Genomic DNA, 24,002 nt, shown 5'->3' on the forward strand with positions numbered 1-24,002 from the left:
GCACTGCCTGGCCTCCCGGGGCACGTGAGGACAAAATACACTGAAGACTGGAGGCACTTAGGACTTAAGAGGCGCCATAGAAGTACCTAAAAACAGAGCCCAGCTCCCCGTCCCCATCCCTAGCAGGCTCAGAGCCCGCGATACGCTGACTGGTTTAGCACATGCCCTGAGATGCTAGGCCATGCTCCCAGAACTCCCACTGCCAGGAAGCTTCCTCCCCTGACAGCAATCAAAGTTTTCCCTCCGCCTCTTTTCCTCTCCTCTCCCAGGTCCATGCAAACTAATCTTCCTGCAGCCTGGCATATGCCCCCAGCCCCATTCACTCCAGCCCATAGCCCGCCTATCCTTATTCAACCTCATGTCAGCTGGCCTCTCCAGCCCTGAATCGGTTTTGCTGCTCTTCCCTCGACCCTCTGCAAATGAGCTCAGTTCTCCCTTTGTTACGAGATGCCCAGAGCCGAGCACGGCATACCCGGGGCACGGCTGTCAGGACAATCCAACCACCTATAGATTTACTACCACTTATAAAAAGCACCCAACATGCCAGGAGCTGTAGGAAGTGTTACAAAGGCACCAGTGGGCTGGTGGATTGGTAGCCAAGAGAAGGGCTCCCCAAGGGAAACCCCTCCAAATCACAGCACAAGTAAAACCCTTCCCCAGATCCCAGCCAGTCTCCCCTGCTGGTCCTTCCAACAGGCTCTGATGGTCAATACAGCCCAGACCCCCATCACACAAAGCAGGGGGTGAGTGGTACTGGGAGGAAGGAGGACACTAGCTTCCCCTGTTCCAGGTCTCAGAGCACACAGGCCCAAGGCTGCCCTGGCTTTCTTTGTTATCATAGGGCACTGCAAGTATGCAAAGCCCTCCCTGTTCAACCTGCTGCCCACTGTCACATTTTGGTTCCTCCAGGCCATTACTCCTTCCCACATTCTTCCCTTCTCATCCAAGATCTGGTCCAGCTAGTTTTCCCAGGGCTTTCTACTAGCCACACTGAAAAACAAGGAACGAAATACGAAGAAGATAACATTCCCTAAACGTTATGGCTTTTTCCCCCTCTTCAGTCTTGGGTCAAAATTTCATTCTGGCAGCAAAGTCTCATCCAACTTGAATGTCCTCCACCAAACCCAAATCTTCGTTTGTTATTTTCTGGTCTCTCCAGAGCCCGTGGGGTTATTCTGTCCCCAGAGGATTCAGGGGGCCTGGGCCAAAGCAATTTCGGGGGCCCCTTTCATAAAAAAAAGTTGCAATACTACAGAATACTATATTCTCGTGGGGGCCCCTGCAGGGCCTGGGGAAAACTGCCCCACTTGCCCCCTGCTCTGGGCAGCCCTGTCTGTCTTGGCATTCCCAGCTCCTCCCAGTTTAATATCTTCTGGACCATCAAGACTGGTTCTAAAAGCAGCCCCTGGTAGGCCCCTAACACCGGGCCAGGCACTGACTTTTATCATCCCTGCCTGACCACAATCCTTCAGCCACTTTTCGGTCCCCACAGGTGCCCCTTCCAGGCCAAGAGGATTGAACTTTCCCCATAAGATTTTGTGAGATCCTATCAAAGACGCGACTAAAATCGAGGTGCATTACAGGTCATCCACCGTGCTCCCCTAAGAGCATCCCTTGTATCATCCCACCCCAACCAAAGCCATCACATTTTATTCTGGGGAAATTCCTGGGGGCCAGCTGGGGTCAATCAGCAAAGCTTCAGCCACTTCCAAAGAGCCACCTGGATTTACGGTACTGCAAGATTTGATCTTTATTGCACCAAGGTTCCATTAACCTCCAGATATTTAGACCCTGATCTTGCAGACTAACAACCAGGCTTAGCTTGGGTAGAACCACGGATGTTAAGCACCTGCACAAGCCTTTAGAGGGTTGGGACCTTTGACATTTTTCTCTTAAGTGCACCCCTTTATTTAATGTGGGAGGAGAGACGTTCCTGGCCACTAAATGCCAGGATCACAGCGTCCTCCTTTCGGAAGACTGGTACCACGGTCAATTTTCCCAAGTCTCCCCATATCTTGCCATTTGAGGATGCGTCAGCGTTCAAACCACATCTCCACACATACCTATGTTGAGTGGTGGCTTGCCTTCCCTGGTCGTGTCTGCCAGACGTCAATGTGTCTCACTCCACTTCTCCACCCCAGAGGTGTGCCTGGGGGAGTCTCTCGGTCCCTAAAAAGTGTCTTTTTTCCTGCCTTTGCACACACGTCCCTTCCCTATCCAGGTCTCGGCTCACCAACCCATCATCTCCTCTGAGCTGGTGATCCCCAACAGCCCCCCATCTCTAAGCACGTGCCTTTGATAGGGCATCCCCCCACAATCCCCATTGTGGCCTCTTCAACACCCACCCCGACTTGCCATGTCTATGAAAATCTGAGTCTCCCAGGCCCATGACCTAGTCTCCTGCTCCCTAGCCAGCATGCCCTGCTGCATCCCTTTCGCCCCCTCCCTGGAAGTGGGTTGGGATCTCCCATCCCACCCCCCCGGAGGGCCCAACGGCTGTTGCCGCTTCTTAGTAGCATCTCGCACTTTGCACCCGGCCTCTGCCTGGCCTGCGAGTCACATTCCACCGCTGCTGCTGCCCACCTGGGCTGGCAGAGGACGCAGAACAGCTCTGCCCTAACAGACTCCCTTGGCCTGGGTACCAAGCAGCCGGCTCCCCATCTCCAGCACCTGGCACGCAGAGCCAGGCTCGCCTTTGTCTCACAAACCTGGTCTGGTCTTACCCCTCTCCCATGGCAGAGATGCTGACCAGCCAAGCGGAGGCTACGGACCACGGGCTGCTATCAGCCACTTCCGTTAACCACTAGATCCCACTCCCAGAGCTGGGAACAGAACGACTGCCATCAGCGCTTTTGGGGGGAGGGCGTGGGGTCTCCCAGGCTGCTACTGCCCCACCCTTCCCTTGGATTGAGGCAACTCTTCCCTCTAGCAGATCGCTCCCAGACGGAGGGGGACACACAAACTTCACATATGCTGCATCTCTCTCCCCGCTCGGCTTTGCATGCATCCTGCAAGCTCTAACAGATGCTCCCCTGGGGCAGCCCTCCTGCCCAGGCAAGTAACTAGCCCCAAAGGGCAACCCATTGTTTGGAAACCTGCTCCACCCAACATCCCCCTCCCCCAGCACCCTGCTTCCCCTGGGCCAGGGGGCTCCGTTAGTTAATTAGATCCCCGGAGTGGTCTCTCCATTCCCCAGGAACCTCCCCGCGCCAAGGGCGTTGGGGGCTAGCAGCCTTCCCCACGCCAAGAAAACATCAGCCTGTCTTGAGGCTGGGCAAGGTGCAGTGCCGGGGAGCAGGGAGGAAGGAGAGGGACGCGACTCCCATTGACGCCCCTCCCCTGGCTGCGGCAGGACTCTCTGACGCTGATTTTTGCACCCAGGACGCACAGGGACACCCGGTTCCGTGACAGCCAATGGAACCGGTGACTGATGCCAGCCCCGCAGAGGAGATCGTTGTGCCAATCTTCCCCATACGCAGCTCCAGCAGCCAACCCACAGAGAGGAACAGGGACTCAGTCCCCCACGTATCTTTGCGCTCTGCTGAGACCGAGCCCAGTTCAGCAAGCTCGCAGACCAAACAGAAGAGTACTACCATGCGGGAAGTGGGACGCTTTCCTCATATGTTCTCCCGCACACACCTCATCACCTTGCAAGCACATGCTACCCTCTCGACAGCAAGCAAGCCTGGGCCCTGAAAGCAGCCCATTAAACTCCAGGCTGTTTTTTTTACACTGCCAAACTATCCCAAGAGTGTGTCAGATCCCTGTCATCCCGGGCTCCAGAATATACCCCACTAAGAGTCGCAGCAGGCACCTCAGAGATCACATCTGAAGAAAAAGAAAATTACAGCCTTAAAGCTATGTTTTGCTGTGGAAACAAAACATTTTTACCCATGTGCCCAAGCAAAGGTGAAACAGTGGATGATAAAATGCACCAGTGCGTGTGCACACAAGAGACGTGGCAACGCTGAGTGCAACGCACCAGTGTAAGCATGCAGGAGAGAGGCGGTGCACTAGTGCTCTGCACAGGACAGTGTGCAAAGAAGCAAAGGTGTCCTGCTGGTCTGTGCAATGCACCAGTATGTGTGAGGAGGCATTATGACTGGCCCTGCAATGCACAGGGGGACACACTGGTTATTTCATAGTGAGTAACACACCCACGTGCACAAAGCCTAGGAGCCATTGAGCACAGTGCATTTGCACATACGTTCTCTGGCTGGTGTGTCATAGCAGTCAGGGCATTGCCTCAGGAGTGCACAAATGCCCCAGTGAGCAATGCAGTCACACAACTATGGAAGAGAGCCAAAGTGCCTTGGGGAACTGTGCAAAGCACCAGAACAGGTGTGCAACAGAGAGGCGGAGTCACAGCAGGCACTGCAACGCACTCTTGTGCAACAGACAATGCCTCACAGCAGAGCCGAGGGGCAGCGAATTGCACCAGCGAATTGCACCAGTGTGGGAAGGGATGTGAACCAGCAGGCCGCAGAGCAACACACTTTCCACGCTCCCCAGCATGGAAGATAACATGCAAGCTCCGAAGCAAAGCTTTACCTGTCTGCCCCAAACAGACCAAAAGTCAGGGCTTTCGAGCGCCCGTCATGCATCACCTGACATGGAGGTGGTTGGGAAAGCTGAACATTTATTCTTATACCCTACAGAGGCCCAGGTTATCAGCAGGGCTGGAAATGTAACAGCATCTCATTCTGGATTTTATTCCACATGGATATAAAACGTACAGCTCTACTGTATGTTTCACATGACCCTTCCAGGGATCTGGCCAAAAACATGGTCTACACACACACACACACACACACACACCCCGCACAATGGGTTTGCTAAACATCTCAGTTCGGAGTCGCTCCTCGCTCATACCAGGTGTAGAACCAGGAATAACTCCAAGTCAATGGTGACGTGCCAGAGTAGAAGACCCCCCATGGATCTAGCGGGTCGACAATGGATACATTGATCATATGCGCTCATACAGAGGGGCAGGATTTTCAGAAGCGACTTGGGATTTGGGGGGCCTGACCTGATCCACTTTGAAGGGGTCTGAGTTTCAGATGCAGGATGCTCAGCACTTACTAAAAACCCAGGCCCCTTTACGGCGTCTCAGGTTGGGCACCCAAAATCCCTAGTCACTTTAGTAAGGCTCAGCCCGACAGGACAGCACATACCTGACTGACCATTACGGTACCCCAAGAGCAGGGGAGAAGATCTCCAATGCAAAGGACCCATCGCACAGCCAGCCAGCCAGAGCCCCAGGCTGGTGTCCAGAGCCCCTTCTCCATGGGGTGCTGGGCTCCACTTCCAGGCAGAAATCTCCCCCCATCCCCCCACATTACAAGTCCAGAAGTAGGAGAGGGCCCTCCCCACCAAAGCCCTGTTTACCAAGAGCTGGTTTCCAGCACTCGGGAGAATAGCAGGAGCATTTCAAGGCCCTGTTTCCACTTGGCTGACACACGCTATTTATAGAAGCCTACAATTCTCCCAGAGCTTTCCTCAGGATCTCAGCAGAAATAGACTGCCCCGGGTCCCTGCTGCCTCTCCTAAGGAGCCCAGGGCAGGCACTCTGTCCAGCCAGCCCCTTCAAGCCTCCTATAACCTTCCACCGCCTCTCCTTCACCAGCCTCCAGCTCCCAACGCTGCATCACGTCCATGCCAATACTTCCCCTTCAAACCCACATTCAAGGCACCGGGGCCAATCCTGCTCTGACCAACACTGGTGCCAACCCCGCGGGAGCAGCTCCATGGAAAGCAACAGAGCCAGACTATTCTGCATGTGTGTTACAGGAAGCGAGTGGGGCACTTGCTCAGTGCAAAACCAGCACAAGCGAGGGCACAGTCGGGTCCAGTGGGCTAAAATCACCCTGCCACATAACGATCCAGCAGGCAGTGGACTGCAGTGGAGTTGCACCAGGCATGGTTTGGCCTATTCAGGTTGCATAGGTATAAAGAACAGCATTCCCCGCCCCCGCTCCAGATCCCACCGACAAGAAGACAGCCACTGCCAGGGGACACCGAGTGAGTCATCACGCCCCGATTCAGCAAAGCTCTGAAGAGGTCGCACTGAATTCAGTGAGTCTTCAGCTCCTGCTAAGTGCTTTGCTGAATGGGTGCCTAAGTCCTTAGGGTTCGCTTCTGCACTCTGTCACGTGGGTGTCAATCTGGAGTCACTCCACTGACCGCTGGGTTTATAGCTGTGAAACTGAGCTCAGAACAGGGCTTTTGATCTCCACTCCCAAAGCAACATGCCAAGTTCTCTATGCACTGGCCACCTGGTCTTGCATGGGGAGAAACCGGCCCCTGCCAAGTGAGCTTGCAGAGTATTCAGTCTCCTCAGCCTGGACATTAGGGTAGTCTGGTTTTCTGGATGTATTAGAATCTCAGTGTTTTCCAACTAAGCACCCAGGGGGGTAGTTCTGGTCTCCCACTAGTGCCACTCAGCGGAGCTACTCCAGCAACCCTGTGTCTGGGTCTGAGCTAAGAATTCCAGTGCGTTATTCGCAAGCAGAGGCTGCAGCGCCTTGGCACCAAGGGGATTTAAAAAAAAAAAATCCAAAAGAAAAGACTCTTACAAAAATTTGGCCCTTAAGAACTAGATCTGTAGAATTTAAGGTAGCAGCAGGGTCTCCAATCCATCCAACTTTGTGCAGCACTCCCCCCTGGGCAGCCCAGCCAAGCACCTTCACCATGCTTGCAACTAAAGGCCTCTATGGATCACAAAGAAAAACTCCCCCCACAAATCCCACCATCCAAAGGTCTATCCCTCTGCTGTCCAGCAGCCCCCACCCCTTTGGAGCTGGCGGGGGGAGGCACAGCAGGAAGGGCTGGGCTGATATAACAGAGATACAGGCACACACATGAGAAAAGAAATATCACCACAAATTTTGTTGACATCCTTCATTATAACTGCCGCCTGCCTTCTAGTGGACACAAGCCAGCCTGACAGCTGTCACTCAGCAATCCCACATGCAGGGGGAGGCAGGCGGAGGAACCCTGTGAAATCACATCCCTCCAAAAGGAAATGCATAGATTCCAGGCTTATTTATTTATTTAAAGAAGTAGGCGACTTTGTTCCACAGGTAACGCTGGCTCTAGTAACACCCCCCCCGCCAGCGCGTGCACACAACTCTGCTTGCCAGACAATGTCTCCCCACCCCAGCCTTTACCTCCCCCCACCCACCATATCCCCCTCGCCAAACATTTCTGCGGCTTTTGCTCCTTGCCCTGCAATTAAAACTCCTGCAATTTGGGAACAACTCTCACAGAGGATGCAACTTCACCCTGCCAAACTGGGGAGTTGGGGGGGGGGGAATGAGCCGGAGCCAGGAGGCGTCTGTCCCCAACACCCCCACTCTTTTGCCTCGAACCAAACCCACATGCTGAAATAATAAAGACTGCTGGCTTGATCTTCCATTCCAACCCCCCCCCTCGCCACCCACCCTTCCCTTTCAAAGCAGCTCCCCACCCACCCACCCCCGCCACTTAGTAAACATATCCTCTTACTCTGGGGCTTCTCAAATGCACAGCCCCTGCCTGCATCGCCCCCATCTGCATGTGCAAGGCAGGATTAGTGTTTACACCTAAAGCGATTTTCGGTAGGGATTGAGTCTTTTTTTGTTGTTGTTTTTGGTAAAGGGTGGCGGTGGAGGGGGGGGGGGCACACACCCAGAAAGCCAGCCAGCGAGAGATGGAGAGGTGGCTGCTTCGCAGCATATTGCGAGGCAGTCGCTGGAGTGGTGTGGGCTTCGGGGAGGGCGGACAGGAAATCAGAGAAATACAACCCACTTGGCCTCAACTGCTGCCAAGCCGCTACACTGGGAGACAAAGGCTGTTTCATCTGGACTGCACGGTGCCCTTTAACCCCCTCCCCACAGAGTTTGCTGCCCAAGCACTCTGCAGCAAGTTCCTAGATTAGCTCATTGCAGGGGGGGGGGAGGAAGGGAGGGTTGCTTGGCAAACCCAGCAGCCCTGAGGAGCCGGGCGAGTGGAGCAGCGTGGGGATCCCAGGGGCCGGGTTTGGGGGGGGAGGTAGGGAAAGGTTGGTACTCACCAGCCGGCTGCTGGGCACCCAGCCCTTCCGAAGCCGCCCGCCGGGGGAGGTTTTTCTCTTCCACTGGGGCTGAGTCTTTGCTGCCAGAGAGATTCATGGAGCCCTCAGCACCACTGGCCACCTTCAATGACAGCATGTTCATCGCCTCCGCTCACATTCTCCTCAAGCAACTCTGCTGGACATGATCCCCCCCCCGCCTAGCCACCCCCCCTTCCGATCCGCCCCCCCCTTGCTTTCCGCCTGCCTGGGAACCACACAAAAGAAAAGCCAGGAGCAGAGGGAGGTGTGTGTGCGGGGAGAGGGGGCTGCAAGCCTGGGAGAAATCGCTCTCCACCCTCCGCCGCGGCTCTCGGGGCTGGGTGGGAAAAGGAAATGAAGACAGAGACCAGAGCTCTGGCTTCTGCAGCTGAGGCTGCTTGTCCCCCCCCCTTTCCTCCTCCCTCCTCCTTCCTCCTCCCGCCTTCCTCTCTCGCCTTCTGCTGCGCTCTGCCTGCCGGGCTCCGCCGAGCCTGCCGGGCTGGGGACGGGCTCGCTCCCTCCTGCCTCTCCCTAGCTCTGGGGGCTGCTGCTGCTGCGGCTGCCGCCTGCCTCCGAGCTCTGCTCACCTTCGCTGTCAGCAGCCGGAGCAGCCGCCGGAACCCCAGGGAGCGCTCCGGCGGGGCATGCCGGGGATTGTAGTCTCCGCGAAGCCGGAGCCGGGGGGGGAGGCAGAGCCTGGGATCCCGGGGCGCCCGGCCTGTCTGCGGGGGAAAGGGAGCTGGGTGCGTGGACTCGGAGCACGTGGAGCCCACGCGCGGAACCGGGCGGTGTTTGAATCCACGCCACGCCCGGCCGCCCAACTTCTGCAAAGTTTGGGGCTGAACTTTGCATCCACCGCCAGGCTGCGGGGCCCGCCGGACGCATCCCGCTGGGAACCGCAGGACGGGCTGGTTCGGGGTTTTTTGTTTGTTTGTTTATTTGTTTTTTTGTTTTAGTTCCTGGGATGTGGCACCGCTGCCCTCTGCTGGGTGGAAGCGGAACTGCAACTGCTCCGCGGTGTGTGTGTCATAGGCTCTCTACTGCTGGTGGGGATTCTCCTTCCGCTCCAGTGGGACTGCTGGAGGGTTGGAGTTCTCTCCTCCCTGCTGGTGCTAGGATATTCTGGGGAGAGAGAAAGAGAACCGTACAATCCCAGGGAGCTAGGCGCTGATTATCTTGCTACCTAAACCACACAGGATGGGAAAAATCCACTTTCTTTCAGCATTGCCAAAACCCCGGTGGTTTTCTCTTAGGTAGTCAGTCCGATTTGGAGAGGAGGGCAGTTGAGAGGCAAGGATGGCAGATGTGGGTAGCCCAATGTGCAGCAAAGCACGGGGTGGACTAAGGTAAACCAGTCGACAGACTGGCACTGGGAGCGGGTGGCACCAGAGTCTGAGCCATGGACAAGAGCTCAGGACAGGTGCTGGCAAAGGACTGACAGAGACTGCTTTGCACTGCCTCGGGATTGCAGGATTCAGCGCTAGGGTCGGGGCAGTGATGGTGAAGGGTCTAGGGGTTCCCTGTTTCTGTGTGGCATAGCTGTGTATTTTCCAGCAGACATTCAAGAGGATCTGGAGACCCCATTCCCATTGGGAAGGAAGCATTCAAATCCCTTACAGTGGCTTTGGAAACATCAGCCTAAATATTCAAGCCACCTCCATGTGACTTATTCAGTGGGTGAATTTGTGCTTGGCGTCCACTGGTGCTGGGGTTGCCATGGTATGGGGTGTATTTTTTAAAGCTCCAGCCCCTGGAGTCATGTGAGTACAAGAGACTCTCAGCTTTTATTAAAAACAAGTAAGTTTTTAACACTGGTTGTGGCCAAAAGATTGAAAATGTGATCCCGAGGCTCCCTAAAGCGTCACAAACCAGAAGGCAAACAGAAAGAGCCCCAGCTGAATTCTCTTGAAAGAGTCTGCTGCTTTTTAAGCCAATCTCATGGTGCTTGGGGCCCTGACGTGTGATTTTTGAGTGTTTGGAGTTGGCAGTACAGGGTTGTATACAAAGTGAATCTTGGTGGAATATTCCTCATATATCCAATCAACACACACACACACACACACACACTTCAAATATGCATGGTAAAATTGCATGTGCAAAATCCAGCACTGCCCCTGAAGTGCTAGGAAATAGCATGACCATTTCTCACTTTCTATTTTGTTCATGTAAAACACGGTGAGGGATCGAAAGCCCTAGGAATTGCATTAGCATCACTGGTATCATGGTAATGCTCAGAAGTCTTGACCAAGATTGGTACCACTCCGTGCTCGGCGCTGTGCGGACATGTAGCAAGAGACAGCCCCTGCCTCTAAGAGATTACAGTCAAAACAGGGGGGGAAACAGAACCTAAGCATGGCCAGACTGGGTCAGACCAAAGGTCCATCTAGCCCAGTGTCCTGTCTTCCCACAGTGGCCACTGCCAGGTGCACCAGAGTGAACAGAACAGGGAATCATCAAGTGTCCATCCCCTGTCGCCCATTTTCAGCTTCTGGCAAACAGAGACCAGGGACACCATCCCTGCCCATCCTGGCTAATAGCCACTGATGGACCTACCCTCCATGAACGTATCTAGTTCTTTTTTGAAGCCTGTTATAGTCCTGACCTTCACAACATCCTCTGGCAAGGAGTTCCACAGGTTGACTGTGTGTGTGAAAAAATACTTCCTTTCCCCATAGAGCAGGGAGATGATTTTCCCTAGGTCATACAGCAGGTCAGTAGCAGGGTTGGGGGTAAAATTCAGGTCTCTTGTCCCTCAGGGTATGGCTACACTTGCAGCTGTACAGCGCTGCCACAGGAACGCTCCCGCAGCAGCGCTTTGAAGAGTGAGTGTGGTCGCGGCGCCAGCGCTGGGAGAGCTCTCTCCCAGTGCTGCAGGTACTCCACCTCCCCGTGGGGATTGACTTACAGCGCTGGGGCACTATTTACACTGGTGCTTTGCAGCGTTGTAACTTGCTGCGCTCAGGGTGTGTTTTTTCACACCCCTGAGCGAGAAAGTTGCAGCGCTGTAAAGCGCCAGTGTAGCCAAGCCCTCAGTCCAGTGTCCTGCCCCCTGCATCTCCGCCTCTAAATACTAATTTGCATTTCTATAGGCCCGTCTCTCCAAGGATCTCAAAGCACTCGCTCATTGTTAATTTCACATAGGCTCATCGCTACAATACAATTAAAATACATAATATGACTGATGTTTGTTATGACATTTTATTTTCCTGAGTGATGAGTGAAGGGTTAACTCCAGAGGATTGGGAATATCACTAGAATTTTAATCACACGTGAGTCATCAATGAAATAACACATAGGTGCAGATGAAACAGAAAATGTACCATCGGGATATATCACCTACACATACACTTCTAGGGTGCTTATTGTATATTTAATTCTAATTAATATTTGGGTATGAACAAACACGTAAGACTAAGTCCTCTTCATTGCACTCACCCCATTGATCTCAGGGACATCAGTGGGTCTGCCGGGGACTGGTAGGTAAGCAGATGATGCAGAGAGCAGCACGATATTAGACTTTGCAGCTGCAAACCGGATGGGCGCCCTCCACCTGGCTCATTGATAGAATTTGCACATGCACGCGACCCGTGATGTTTGAGTGAGCAAAGGAGAGGCTGTTTTTATCATTTAGCCCACGAGGTCAGCCTTGAATTTTCCGCTATTTTTTAGTCACTGATCAAAATCCAGAAGGATCCACATACTCTGATCTCATAGGATATTACCTGGCAGTAATCTTGCCTCTTTTGGTGTAAATGCACACACTCTATAGTGGAGTTGTGGGCATAGCACACATCTGAGGCAGAGAAAAGGAGCAGATTCTCCCCCCTGGGAGACGGTACAGGAAACATTACATTGCAAGCGGCATAGGTTTAAATTCAAAAGATTTATTAATTTAATCCACAGCATTGAAAGGTCACGTATTAATCAATGAGCTGCTTAAAACTGTCCGAGTCCTGTGTCGGGTTTGAAGTTCATCTCTATAGTTATCATAAAAAAAATACATCTCAACTGGGCCCAAAGCCCCATGGAATTAAAAGGAGATGGGTAGGACCTGCCGCATCCCCTCGCTCCGCTTTAAAACTGGTAGCAAAATTCCCATTGCCTTTGACAGGACATCTCCTTTCCTCCCCTGCTTTCTGTTGGTCTACACGTCCCATGCAATGCTCGTGACCGCACATACAGATGTCATGGGGGTGCTGGTGGCAGTCACCACTTTATAACCGGACGGAGAGTCCTAGTTCTGGAGGCCCTGTTCTGCCATGCCATCTGCATTGGTCTCTGTTCCAGAAGCAATTAATCCTAGCTGAATATTTATACGCGCGCCTCTCCGATTGTGAATAACAATGCACGGGCCCTGAGCCATTCCTAAGGCTGTAACTCAATCTGAGAGGACTGAGAATCAATATAGACCACTTGAGCTCATTCCATCCCCAAGCCCCTGGATTGAATTTCACCACATAATGGCTTTTGGCCCAGGCATCAGCCTATACCTAGAGACACACACACAGTTAAAGCAAGAGACCCTGCTTAGAGCACACACTGACTCCGAATCCGGACTCCTGGGTTCTCTTCCCAACTCTGCCACCGACTTGCTCGGGCAAGTCACATCACCTCTTGGTTACCCAGTTTCCCTGTGCAAAACGGGGATAATCACGTTGAGCCACCAGACCCAGGTTAATTCATTACTACGTGTGAAGGGCGCTGAGCTCATGGGGTGAAAGGGGCTAGAGAAGAACAGAGCCTCTCTCCTACAACCACGGGGCTGCGGGTGCCATTGCTGCGTTCAGGTCCCTGCTGGCAAACAATCAAAAGGGTCTGAGCTGCCTAAATCCCCACTCAAGCCTCAGTCCTGAGTGGGTGCCTGTCCTGATCATCCACATTGGCTTTTGAGCCAACCCTCCCACTTACACCCAGTGACTGCATCGCCCGACGGCACCCACACAGGCTGTGGTCCTGAGCCCGGCTCCACCCCGTAGCCTCGACCATTCCCATTAGACAGAGGCCGCAGTCCTGCATCTTGGACATAGAGCCAAACATCTCCAGGCCACGGCTGTTGAGGTCCCGATTTGCTCTGCTCTAGAGAGAAGGGATAGCTGGGTGAGATCCAGCGTCGGCCAGAGCCAGGCCCTGGTTCAGATAGGTCTAGGCGGACCTGACGGGCAGCGCCTGGATGGGTCCATTCCCTGCCAGGGGCAAATCTAGTGACACGCAGTCCCGGGGGCCTGTGCATGTTGAATCGCTCGGGGCTCAGGCAGGCGGAGCTGGCGAACCAGGGTCAGTTCCCACACGCGAGGCCTTGAGCACTTCCGTCGACGGCAGGGCACGACCCAACGCGCACGAGTGCATGCCAAAACCGCCATCGCCTGCAAAGAGGGGCACGCCCACCGGCACCTGCATCCCATCAGTCACTGTTCACATGGGGGCCCGGCTCCCCGCTGACCTTCCCGGAGACGCACCAGGGGCTAACGGGAACTCAACTTGCCCAGGAGCCTTGTTTCTCTCTCCCAGACTGGTGCTGCCTCAGCAGCCTGAATGCGGGGTTACGCTGCCATCTCGTGGCTGGCTTGGCCCTCCTCTGCGCCTGGGTTTGGGCCCAGGTCTGTCGCCCGCTGAACTTTTGCATAGGATCCAGGCTTTTCGTTTCATCTTTACTGGCACGGTAGGGACCCTTCCACATGTAAACCTGAAAGGAAACCTTAGAAAACCAGGCTGGAATGGCAGGCTTTCCTACGGCCTAGCATTTAGCCTGGCTATGCCATGCACAGGGTGAACATGCGAGAAGGTACACATCCCTATGCACTGTATTCATCTTATATTTAAAGGCAGGCTTGCTGGAGTGGCCTCCTGAGATGCACACTTCCTTTGCAGCAATGTGGCTGTAAACTTATTTTGTTCCAAGTTGCGTCTAATCACGAGCGGGGTCAGAGCAGGGGGCAGAAGCTAGGTTTCTATGGTCAGGGGCACAGGAAGGGTTTTAGAGCAAAAATCATCCTCAGAGGAGGCCAGATTTTAACTGAGTTATTGCAGACCTTTGTGGCAGCCTACAAGTCTGAAAAGCAGGAAATCGCTGTGGTCGGTTTGAATCAATTCCCGGGAGGGCCATGGCAACGCAATCCCTGCACCGTCCAGAGCTGGACATCTGGCAGCATCGCTGGGCTCCGGGTGTCACAGAGGGGTGTGGGTTCACCCAGCGAGTGCCAGCGAGTGTGAGAGAAATCCGAGTGCCTCTGGGAGAGCGTATAAGCAGCCAGCAGAGACGTGCTGGTGTAAATCAGGAGTAACACCACGGCACGCGACAGAGTGGGCATCAGCTCTGAATCAGGCCCGCTGGCGCGTTATCCTTTCTGCATGGGGATGGCCCAGCTTTGCACCTTCCTCCCTGTGCTGTCTGGAGCAGTACAGAGGGAAACAGCTTCTCCTGGTGCCCCTAGAAGCCGGCAGTGGTAGCTAAGCCAACGCTTGTGTCTGGGCTAGGAGTCAAATTGGGAAATTCCATCTGGTGTCAGCAGAATAAAAGGATGTTAGGACATTAATAACCAGACCTTTCTGGTGGTTTCAGGCAGAGGAGGGGACTGTTAGAGGAGACCACATGAGGTTATATTTCTTAAATTATAGGAACACAGGAATTGGCCTCCCAGCTGAGACCAATGGTTCATCAAGCCTGGTATGCCATCCCACCCCCATTGCTATGACTGATCCCAGCTGCTTCAGAGGGACCTCCACTTACTATAGAATAACTTGCACCTGGAGGAAGTTCCTTCCTGATCTCAGGCCCATGGTGATCACCTTAAGCCCTGAAGCATGAGTGTTTGTGCCTTACATATTTTCCCCTAACTAATGCAACTGCAGCTATTCTCAGCCGGAGAAATGGGTTAATCCTTTCTTGAAACCTAAATTCCGTGCTCACCGTTATCATGTGGTTGGGAGTTCCACAAGCTAATCAGGTCAAAACGAACAATTCCCTTTTATGAGATGAAAAGGCAACACATGCGTCATTGGGCATCCCCTTGTTCCTGCAGTCTGAGAGGGTAAATAGGAGTGCCCGAGTTACCTCCTCCATAGGTCTCATTATCCCTACTCATTCGGCTCCCCTCGAAACCGAATGGCCCGGCTCTTTCACTGGGGATCCTTCCTGTAGTTCTAATCACTTCCACTGGCTGCTTTCTCAAACGCTGCATTGTACAACACACAGGGCGCCATAAAACTACAGGCTGGTGCCAGCTGACACTTCCCAGGGGGGAAGGGGAGGAGTTCCAAATGGTGACGATACAGAGGTTACCAGATGCCAAGGGGTGGGTTGGCAGAGCGACCATCAACCATGTCAGGAGGGCAAACCCCCATCCCCTGCCCCCAAGCCCAGCTCTACGCCCCCACCAGAGCGCTGCCCGGAGTCCTCCCTCAGTGGGCTGGCGCTGGGGGAAAGAAGGCCGTGCTCCTCCCTCTCACCCCCTCACCCGTATGCGTTGCAACGGCGCCCACACACACTAATGGGGTTTGGAGGAGCGAGGCATCACGGATGCTTTTCAATAATTCATCAAGCTCCTTAACGTGCAGATCCCTTCACTAAGCCCACAGGCCCGATTTGCCTTTAAACCCTGCTGCTCTGCACCCTGCTGTGCAGGGGGAAAGGCTCCCACCTCCTTTGAGAGCAAGGCCAGACCCGCAGGGTGAGTGCCTGGGAGCAGCAGCAGCTGCTGAAAGGAGAAGCGGGAGCACTGGGGCCCATGAGAAAGAGGATGGCCTAGTGGTTAAAGCTGGCATGAGTTGGGGTGGGGGAAATGACTCAGGAGATCCGGGCTCAAACCCCAGCAGTGGCAAGTCACTGACTCCCTCTGGGGCTCCGTTTCCGCTTCGTTAAAAGTTCCTTTCTCCCGCCTTGTGCCTCTCCTGACTCCTTAGATGGCAAACAGGGACCGTCCCTCCCAGCCTCCAGCACACCGGTGCCCTGACGCCGGGGCTGTGTGTCACAGCCAAGCTGGGAGGCCCAGACCAGGAGCGGGGGCTTGTTTTTGCAGGCTCATCCGTAGGCGAGTCTAGCTGTATGGGAGGGAAGGTGTCCAGCGCCCGCACTGCAGTACCACCTCCCCAGACCTGCCGCTTTCCCAGAAGAGCAGCTAATTGATCAAACGCAGCACGGAACACAGAGCTGCAGAGGTAATGCATTTTAAACCTGCCATTGGGGGCTCTACCTTCCTGGCCGAGACCCAAGTCTGTATGTTCCACATGCACCGGGCTGCCTGCGAGGTCTTGCCAAGCTCTCCGACGTGGCCAGATCAAAATCTGCAGACTCCTTAATTAACTGACCCTCCCGGCCTGCTCCCCGGGGAGCAGGTTATTTCTGCCCTCTGACACAGGCTGCTTTTCCAGGTTGCATTGTTGCCAGCATATGTCAGAGCAGAGTGCGTTCCATCACAGCTCACTCCCAGCTGTCCCGGGGCGCGTAGCGCGGACCGCAGCATACGGCTTGCCTGCAAGTCTCTGAGCGCGTGGGGGTGTAGGAGCCCATTACCGGAGGGGTGCAGCTCATACCCACGCAGATGGGTGGATCTGCAGGCTGGTCCTGTGGAAAGGAGGGTGGCAGGAAAGGTCATTCGTGCTGGCAAAATGCCTTAGATCTTCTTTGGCCAGGGTCAGCAGAGCTCCCCGCCCCACACCAGCACAGGCTGGTGCCAGCGGCTATTTTAGTTGGATTCCTGCTCCCTTTGCCCCCATCCATCCACCCCCCACAGGGGAGGCATCACAACTGCCAGATCTACCTCTTACCCACTCGGCCCTGGGGAAAATTCTCCCTTCTGGCCTGTATCCTTTGCCAGCCCGGCTCAGACTGATGCCCATTGAGAAATGGTAGAACAGGGCCTTTCAGCAACCCCTTCCAGCTGTCACTCCTCAGCACCCCACCTGTGGGCAACCTGAGCAGGGGGTTAATCACGAGAGTGCTGGTGATCAGGCAGGGCCTCTGCCCCCCGAGAGTCCTGCCTCTGGCGGCAGCCAAGGAGACATGAAGGGAAGGCAAAACAGCCTCTTGCAGCTGACTAGATACACCGTGCTGTGGCTGGGGGAAGCGGCGTTCCTTCCTGACCCAGGGAGCAGGAGCTGGATGCCCTGAAGCCTGAGAGTGGCTCCCTCCCTGCTCATAGAATTACCCAGGCCTTCCCCACAGTTGCCTCTGCATGCACCTCTGAACCCTTCATCCCACACATTCGCTCCTGCCCACGGAGCTCAGCTGGCTGCTGCCTGCTGAGACAGGCCTGGGGGTAGGGCCTGGCGGAGGGGATCGGGAACACTCAGTCACACACCTCGCCAGGGAGTTTCCCTCTGCCCCAGTAACTGTGTTACCCACGCTGGTGGGGCTTTCAGCCAGGGCCACGCGCCCTCCCAGAGCCCAGCAGAAGCCACCCTTGTCTGCAGCGGCTCCTCGCTTCACTTCCTATTAGCGTTAGTGAGGCAGGCAAGCCCCTCCGGCACCGCCGAGTGACTAATCCCCAGCGTGACGCGGTGACAGCCTCGCAGACACAGGATGAGCCGCACACACGGAGCCAGACCTGGGGACTCGGCTTCTGAGCCTCATTACCGGGCCTCCCTTCCCTTCCCAAGTGCGGCCTGGCGGCTGCGCTGCAGATTAGACGTTAATGAAAGCAAAAGGGAAATCAAGAGCCTTAGTGTGAGGTTTGCAGCATGTTGTTCCAGTCCATGCTGGTCTCTCTCACTCCCCCGCATCAGGCCCCCTGCTCCATAGCCCTGGTTCAGAGGCAGGAGACCGGACGCTCCTCTGCTGGGTGACCTTGGGCAAGTCTATGCCTCAGTTTCCTCTTTGGTTTTTGCATCGTAAGCTCAGTGGGGCAGGTTTGTCTAGCACCTTGTAACTAGTAAAGATGGAGATGTCACATACAGGTGCCCCTCTGCCACCCGACTATGCAACCGGCTGCTATCCTCCCTGGAGGCCCGCGCCCCCTGAGAGCTCAGGCTACAGCACAGGGAGCTGTATCCATAAATGGGTAGCAGATCTGGTGAGCCACTGCTCCTTGCCAAGCCCTGGGGGACATGCCTGGCGCTTCCGGTGTCCCCTGTTCATTAGGTCTCCTGGCTCCCGGTGCCAAGTTTGGCTATGCCGGGTCTTTGTGCCATGCAGCAGCAGCTGGTGCTGGAAAACTTAGGGGGCAGAGAGGAGCTGAGGGATTATTTAATCAATACAGAGCCCTGGGGCTGGGCCTGTAACTGTGGCAAGAGATTTTTCAGGCCTCAGCAGACATCTCACGTGATGTGAGCAGCATGGGCCTCTGATAGCACAGAGTGCACCCAACTGCAGCACCGCCTGCCTGGCACAGACCCAGCAGGGCCTGTCCCCCATTTCCTCCAGGACAGCAGCCATATCCTGGGCATCCGTGGCAATGTCCACCAAGATCCCAAAGCACTTTGCACATTTCGCTGCAGCTAGCTTCCCAGCCCCCAGGGAGGTGGGCATCACCCCCCTTTACAGATGGGGAACCCAGGCCCAGAGGAACAGCTAAGGCACAGCTTCTCAAAGGGATTTAGGCACCTAACTCCCATTGATTTCAGTAGGATTTAGGCACTATACCTTTCAAAATCTGGCCCTAAGTGGCTGGCCTCAGGTCACCCTGTGAGTCTGGGGAAGAACTTGGAAGAGAACCATAAATAAGAGCCATAGAGATTGGGGGCCAGGGTACCAGGAAGACGGGGAGAGGGCCTTTCTATAACAGGGATTCTCATGTGTCCTGGTGAGAGACACAGCAGGGCCAGGGACAGATTGCAGCAGGGCCTTGCTCACAGGGATTCCCAGGGCTCCTCCATTCCAAGCACCGGGGCGGTGCTCAGCAGCCCGTCCCCGAGCATGGCGTCCACACCAGCACTTCAGAGGATCCCACTGGGGGATGCCAGGCAGCGCAGCCTGTTCATCCGGGAGCCAGAGAGAACCACAGGGTCTGTCTGCGTCCGGCAGCCTCAGCCCAACATCCCTGGGGTGCTCCTTCCAACTCAGCCTTGTCTCTCGGATCCGCACCTTGCCTGCCAGGACAGGCTAGGAGCTGGGCCATCAGCCGATCACCCCGGCGAGAGACACCCAAGTTGGCAGAGTGGGGGAAGGAGCACTCAGCGCTTGGGACATCCCCTCCATCATTTGTCCAGGGCCCTGACACACAGTTTTAGGAAGCAAGAGACATCAGCCTACTCCCTAGAAGCGGGGCAGCAGTCTGTTAAGGGGAAGGACCGCAGGCTCGGCCTGGCATCACCACTTCCCTCCCTCCGAGTCATTTGCCCTGACCCAGGTAGCTAGCTTACGCCACCATCTCCTGTGGTGTCAGCACGGCTGGTTAGAGACGCCGCCTTCCCCAGAGCTGTCGCCGACAAAACTAACCCCACTGGGGCCTTGAACCTGGGACTCTTCAGATCTAAAGGCAGAAGCTGCTACCATGGGAGCTACTAAACCAAGCCCCCTAGCTAGCAGCAGTAGTAGACTCCACCCTCTTCTGTGGCCCAACATCTTGAGGGGGATGAATGCACCCTCCCACTGTGTGCAGCCCCTGCATTAGCAAGGTATCAGCATTCCCCCGGGTAACCTGGCCTGGTGGCCGAGCCCACCACCAGCCAGAGAGCACCCCACGCACTGGTCAGCCCGGGCTCTGGTGTTGGAACAAGCGGATGGAAATACAACAGGAACCGCCAGCCAACGGCGCCCTCGACAGGGGCTCAGGAAACGTGCAGCCCACCAGGAGCCTCCTCCAGGGAGCCAGGAGCAGACAGGGAGGCTGCATTAGCCATGCAGCCAACTCACTGACACGGCCCCCAGCTCAGACCCACACCAGACTACAGATCCCAGAAAGCAACGACTAAGCCAAAAATAGCCTCCCGTCCCCTCCCCCTCGCTTCAGCGGCAGAGCTGGACGGGGGGGCGGCATTAAGCCTGTGCTAGGGGAGAAAAACAACCTGGTTCCCCCAGCCCCCTCCACCGGCAGCACCAAAGCGCTGGATTGACCACGTTCATTCATCTTTTCCTCCAGCAGCCCCTCTTCCTGGCTTCCCGCCTTTCTGGGTTTTCTCTCCCCTCCTCCCAGCTCGGTTCCTCCCTTTCTGCCTTCCTCCAGGAGCAAAGAAAGAGCCTTTCAGTAAAAAGCTCTTTGAGGAATCTCTCACCGATTCCGTCTCCGGTGTCGAGGGGGAGTGTGTGCTTGGGAGGGACCCCAGAGAGATCCTCCTGGCAAAAGTATATGGCAGTCAGGGTTGGGGGCCCAGGCCTGGAGGAGAGGGTAGGGACCTAGGCACATGTTGCCTTCTTAGCCTGACTTTCACCCAGGTTACTGCTCTGGGATAAATTCTTCTCTCAGTCAGGGCTGCCTGGGGTGGGGTGGGGTGGGGTGGGGTGGGGCAAGTGGGGCAATTTGCCTCAGGACCCTTGCCCTGCAGGGGCCCTGCGAGCCCTGTCCCGGCGGTGGTCCGGGTCTTCAGCAACATTTCAGCAGCGGGAGGCCCTTCAGTGCCACCGAAATGCCGCCAAAGACCCGGACCACTGCCGGGTGAGTACAAGCGCCGCAGCTCCCCCCCTTTGCTCCAAGCCCCCAAATCCTCTAGGCGGCCCTGGCCTCAGTTATACCAGCTCTACCCACAAATGAATTCAAGCGAGGGGTGAAAGCCCCTGTGGACTGGGGAACTGGTGTCATGCCGATTACCCTGTGCAGAGAGGCAGAGCGGCCTTGGGGTTCAAGCAGCAAGCTAAAAATGGAGGAGCCGGAGGTTGAATATTTGACTCTATCCCAGTCTCCCTGCATGCCCCTGGGTCACTCTGGGCCTCAGTCCCCCACCAGTGCACTGGGATAACAATCCTTTTCTCCACTCCATTCCCCTTTGCAAGCTCAGCGAGTCACCCGCTGTACAGCCCCTAGCACAGGACAGTCCTGCTCGGGGTGGGGCCTCTAGGTGCTACTGTTATAATCACCCACTTTCACAGCACAACCACGCAGCAGCTAAATTCGCTTCTCCTAGACATGAGAGTGAACGTAGAAACCTCCTCCACCTCCCCAAGCCCCTGCCCCAGGGGCCAACGCAGGGCCGCTCCCTTAGGTATATTTTCTAGCTCTTTAGCCACTCTGGTTTCTCGTTTCCCCCGTGAAGGTGCCTCCAGACTGTCCCCTGGTGTTACTGATCTCCCTGACAGGCCCAGGAGCCAGCCTTCCCCTTCCACGGGATGAAATTAATGAGAAGCCCAAGCAGCTCCGCTCCCTCCTGGTTTGCGGCACCCCCTGCTCCCTTCCCACCCATGGCAGCGTGCTCTGCTGGGTTCTGCAATATTTATTCCCTCTCATCTACCCCCCAGGGCTCCCTCCATCCCTCCCAGGCAGTGTGACCAATCTCCTGGAATCCCTCCCCATTTAGGGCCAAGCCACAAATGCTGCGTCCCCTGAGCTCTGTTGAAAATCCAGGGGCGGAGCACTTGGAAGTCTGTCCCCATCTCTCAATCTGCCTGGTAACCAGGGGCCCAGAATTAACTCTGCCTCTCTGCCCTGATTCATAGGGATCAGCCAGGTGTGAGCGAGGGCAGAGTTAACCCCCCTGCATTCACGGGCTGGCAATGGCACAAGCTGTGCTTCTGGGAAAAGGGGAAGGGGAAAAGAGAGGAGGGGGCGCTGAGGATCCTCACCTGCTGGGCTGCAGGGCCTGCAGCAGCCAGATGCAAAGGAACCCCCCGTAGGCCGGCAGCTGGTTGGGCCCCAGCCCCCACCCCAGATTTAAAGGGCCAGCTGGCAGAAGCACATGCTGGGAAAGGTCCCTCTAAGAGAGTGGTCCCAGAATGGAGAATTCTTTGGTGTTCAGACACTTGTTGCATGGAAAACGGCTGGCAGGGAAGGGAGTTTTCCCCTCCCCTTGGAGATGCAGAGAGAAGAGGGCTTGAGCAGGGGCCTTGCCCCAAGCATTGGCGACGGGGCTTCGAAGTGTCTGATTGCCAGTGGCACAGAGAAACAGCAGGATGTCCTGGAAAAACACTGGATTAGGTCCCTGTACGAGGCTGTAGCTGCTCAGTGGCTCCCGAGGCTGCGTCCGCACATATCCCCAAAGGCCGCCGCTAGAAAACCTTTCAGCCCCTAGGCCTGCGTGGCTTGCTGGACTCATGCCCTCCGTCTCACTAAGGCAGCTGAGACGAGCTGGATTGTCCTTGCCCACTGCTCTGAGGTTCAAAGTGCATTGGCTCAGGGCTGGGCTGGCTTCATGGGGAGCTCTCTTGGGGACACTTGCCTCTGCCCCGCTGTGTCTGGAAAGCCTTCAGACTACAGGCACTGCCAGGCGACATCAGCTCAATGAGCCATCCAGCAGCCTGCCCTCAGCAGTGCCCGGTGCCAGCTGCTTCAGAGAACGGTGCAAGAAAATTCTCCCTGCAATTCTGGGACACTCTGTCCCCAAGGAAGGTTACTTCCTGATGTGCTGCGGGTAGGGGCTGGCTCATGCTTCCTCTGTGGGTTGCTTATTTGTGTAACTCAGGTTCACATCCCTGCCTGAGGTCAGCAGCCAGCCCATAGGCCTCGCCTGCATGAGGGAGCCGCTAATGGCTAATTAGAGGGCTGTCCAGGATTGCCTTTGCCAGCAAGTGCCCTTTCATGGTGCTGGTGACTCTGCCTCGGTTTCTCCCACCAACAGTCATTTAGCCTCATGCCAGGTGGCCTTTCTCTTATGACTCCAGCCAAGTTAGTTATGGTACCTCCCCTTCTGGGGCCAGGAAGAGACCAGGAATCCAATGACCCTAGCAAAGGGTCGACAGCCCCAGCCCCCCACAGAGTCCTGCCTTCTTTGCTCCAAGGGGTTTTACTACCCTCCTTTGCTAGGGATGGCAGGGGACCCCAGCCGGTCCTCTGGGTTCCAGCCCACACCCTGCATTAAGCAGCTAGGACCAGGTTCCTCACAGTCCCTGCCTGCTTCCCACCCTCCATTTTCCAGACTCACTTTCTCAGCTGTCCAACTTCCTAGACCACTTCTTACCACTCTGCTGCTTCAGGAGTTCCTTAGGCCTCCCCCTTTGATCTGCAGCCTTCTGATCCCCCTTGCTCTGGCTGGGCCAGCAATTAGCCACAGCTGTCGAGGCAGCTAGCCCATCTGTTAACCCCTTAGTGGCCACGGTAAGATGAGGCTCTATACATTCCATGGCAGGCCATACGGCTTTATCCCATTAGCCCCATGCTCCCCCCTGGCAGCCGCACGGCTCCCTGGGTACCTTCCCCATAGCTCCTGGGAGCACTGGACTGTGGGAGATTTCGCCCGGCTGTCTCTGCAGTGACTGGTGCATTGTGGGAGGACCCTTTGCCATTGCTTGGTGCTGGCTGGCACTGACCTGGCCCCCTGCCCATGTTTTAAAGCGGACAGGAAACACCATTTCAAATGGTCAGTTGACGCTCCTGAGAAGGGCAGTGGAAATGGCCACTTGAAAGAAAAATCCATGATACACCATGGGAAATGGGGTTTCTCTAAAACGCCCCTTAAAAAAAAGCCATGTCTCTTATTTTCCACGCGGTTTCCCCTTATTTCCACTCAGCAAGGGTGGTCGCCCTAGCCCCCGCTCAGCCTGACGCCCAGGTTTGCTTTGCTGGAAGCAAGTCCAAGCCAAACGGCGGCAGTACCCTGGCGCGGAGGGGGCTTCACGGCCACAGCTGTGCCAGGGGCTGCTCAAAAGTCATTGCTCAGGGATAAAAGACCCACAGCTGGCCTGGGGTCAGCTGACTCAGGATCACGGGGTATGGGCTGGGGCCCCAGCTCTGGGACCCTCTCCCCTTGCAAGGTCCCAGAGCTCAGAATGTCTACATGGTTGTTTTTCAGCTCCAAGGGTATTTGAGAGGCATCTGGGCCTGGGGATCTTTTGGGTGATGGTGGTGTAATGAACTGCACTCGGTTGGGGTTCTTTGGACAGTTGGCCTTGATATGTCCCAGTTCATTACAC

At 55.6% G+C, this 24,002-nt stretch overlaps 1 protein-coding gene across 2 annotated transcripts in view; it reads right to left on the reverse strand.

Moving 5' to 3' along the window:
• The window catches only part of AHDC1 (AT-hook DNA binding motif containing 1), a 109,964-nt gene extending 101,013 nt beyond the window's left edge, over positions 1-8,951 (reverse strand). The window contains exons 1-2 of one of the 2 annotated variants that reach the window (XM_050931993.1): positions 8,659-8,951; positions 8,054-8,174 (exon numbers count right to left, since the gene is read on the reverse strand). In XM_050931993.1, coding sequence (XP_050787950.1) covers positions 8,054-8,150 — 97 coding nt within the window. In that variant the 5' untranslated portion in view covers positions 8,151-8,174; positions 8,659-8,951. The other variant, XM_050931992.1, reaches the window with a different exon arrangement.
• Between the last annotated feature and the right edge of the window lie 15,051 nt (positions 8,952-24,002).

This window comes from Gopherus flavomarginatus, chromosome 22 (assembly GCF_025201925.1).
Source record: "Gopherus flavomarginatus isolate rGopFla2 chromosome 22, rGopFla2.mat.asm, whole genome shotgun sequence".
Classification (NCBI taxonomy): Eukaryota; Metazoa; Chordata; order Testudines; family Testudinidae; genus Gopherus; species Gopherus flavomarginatus.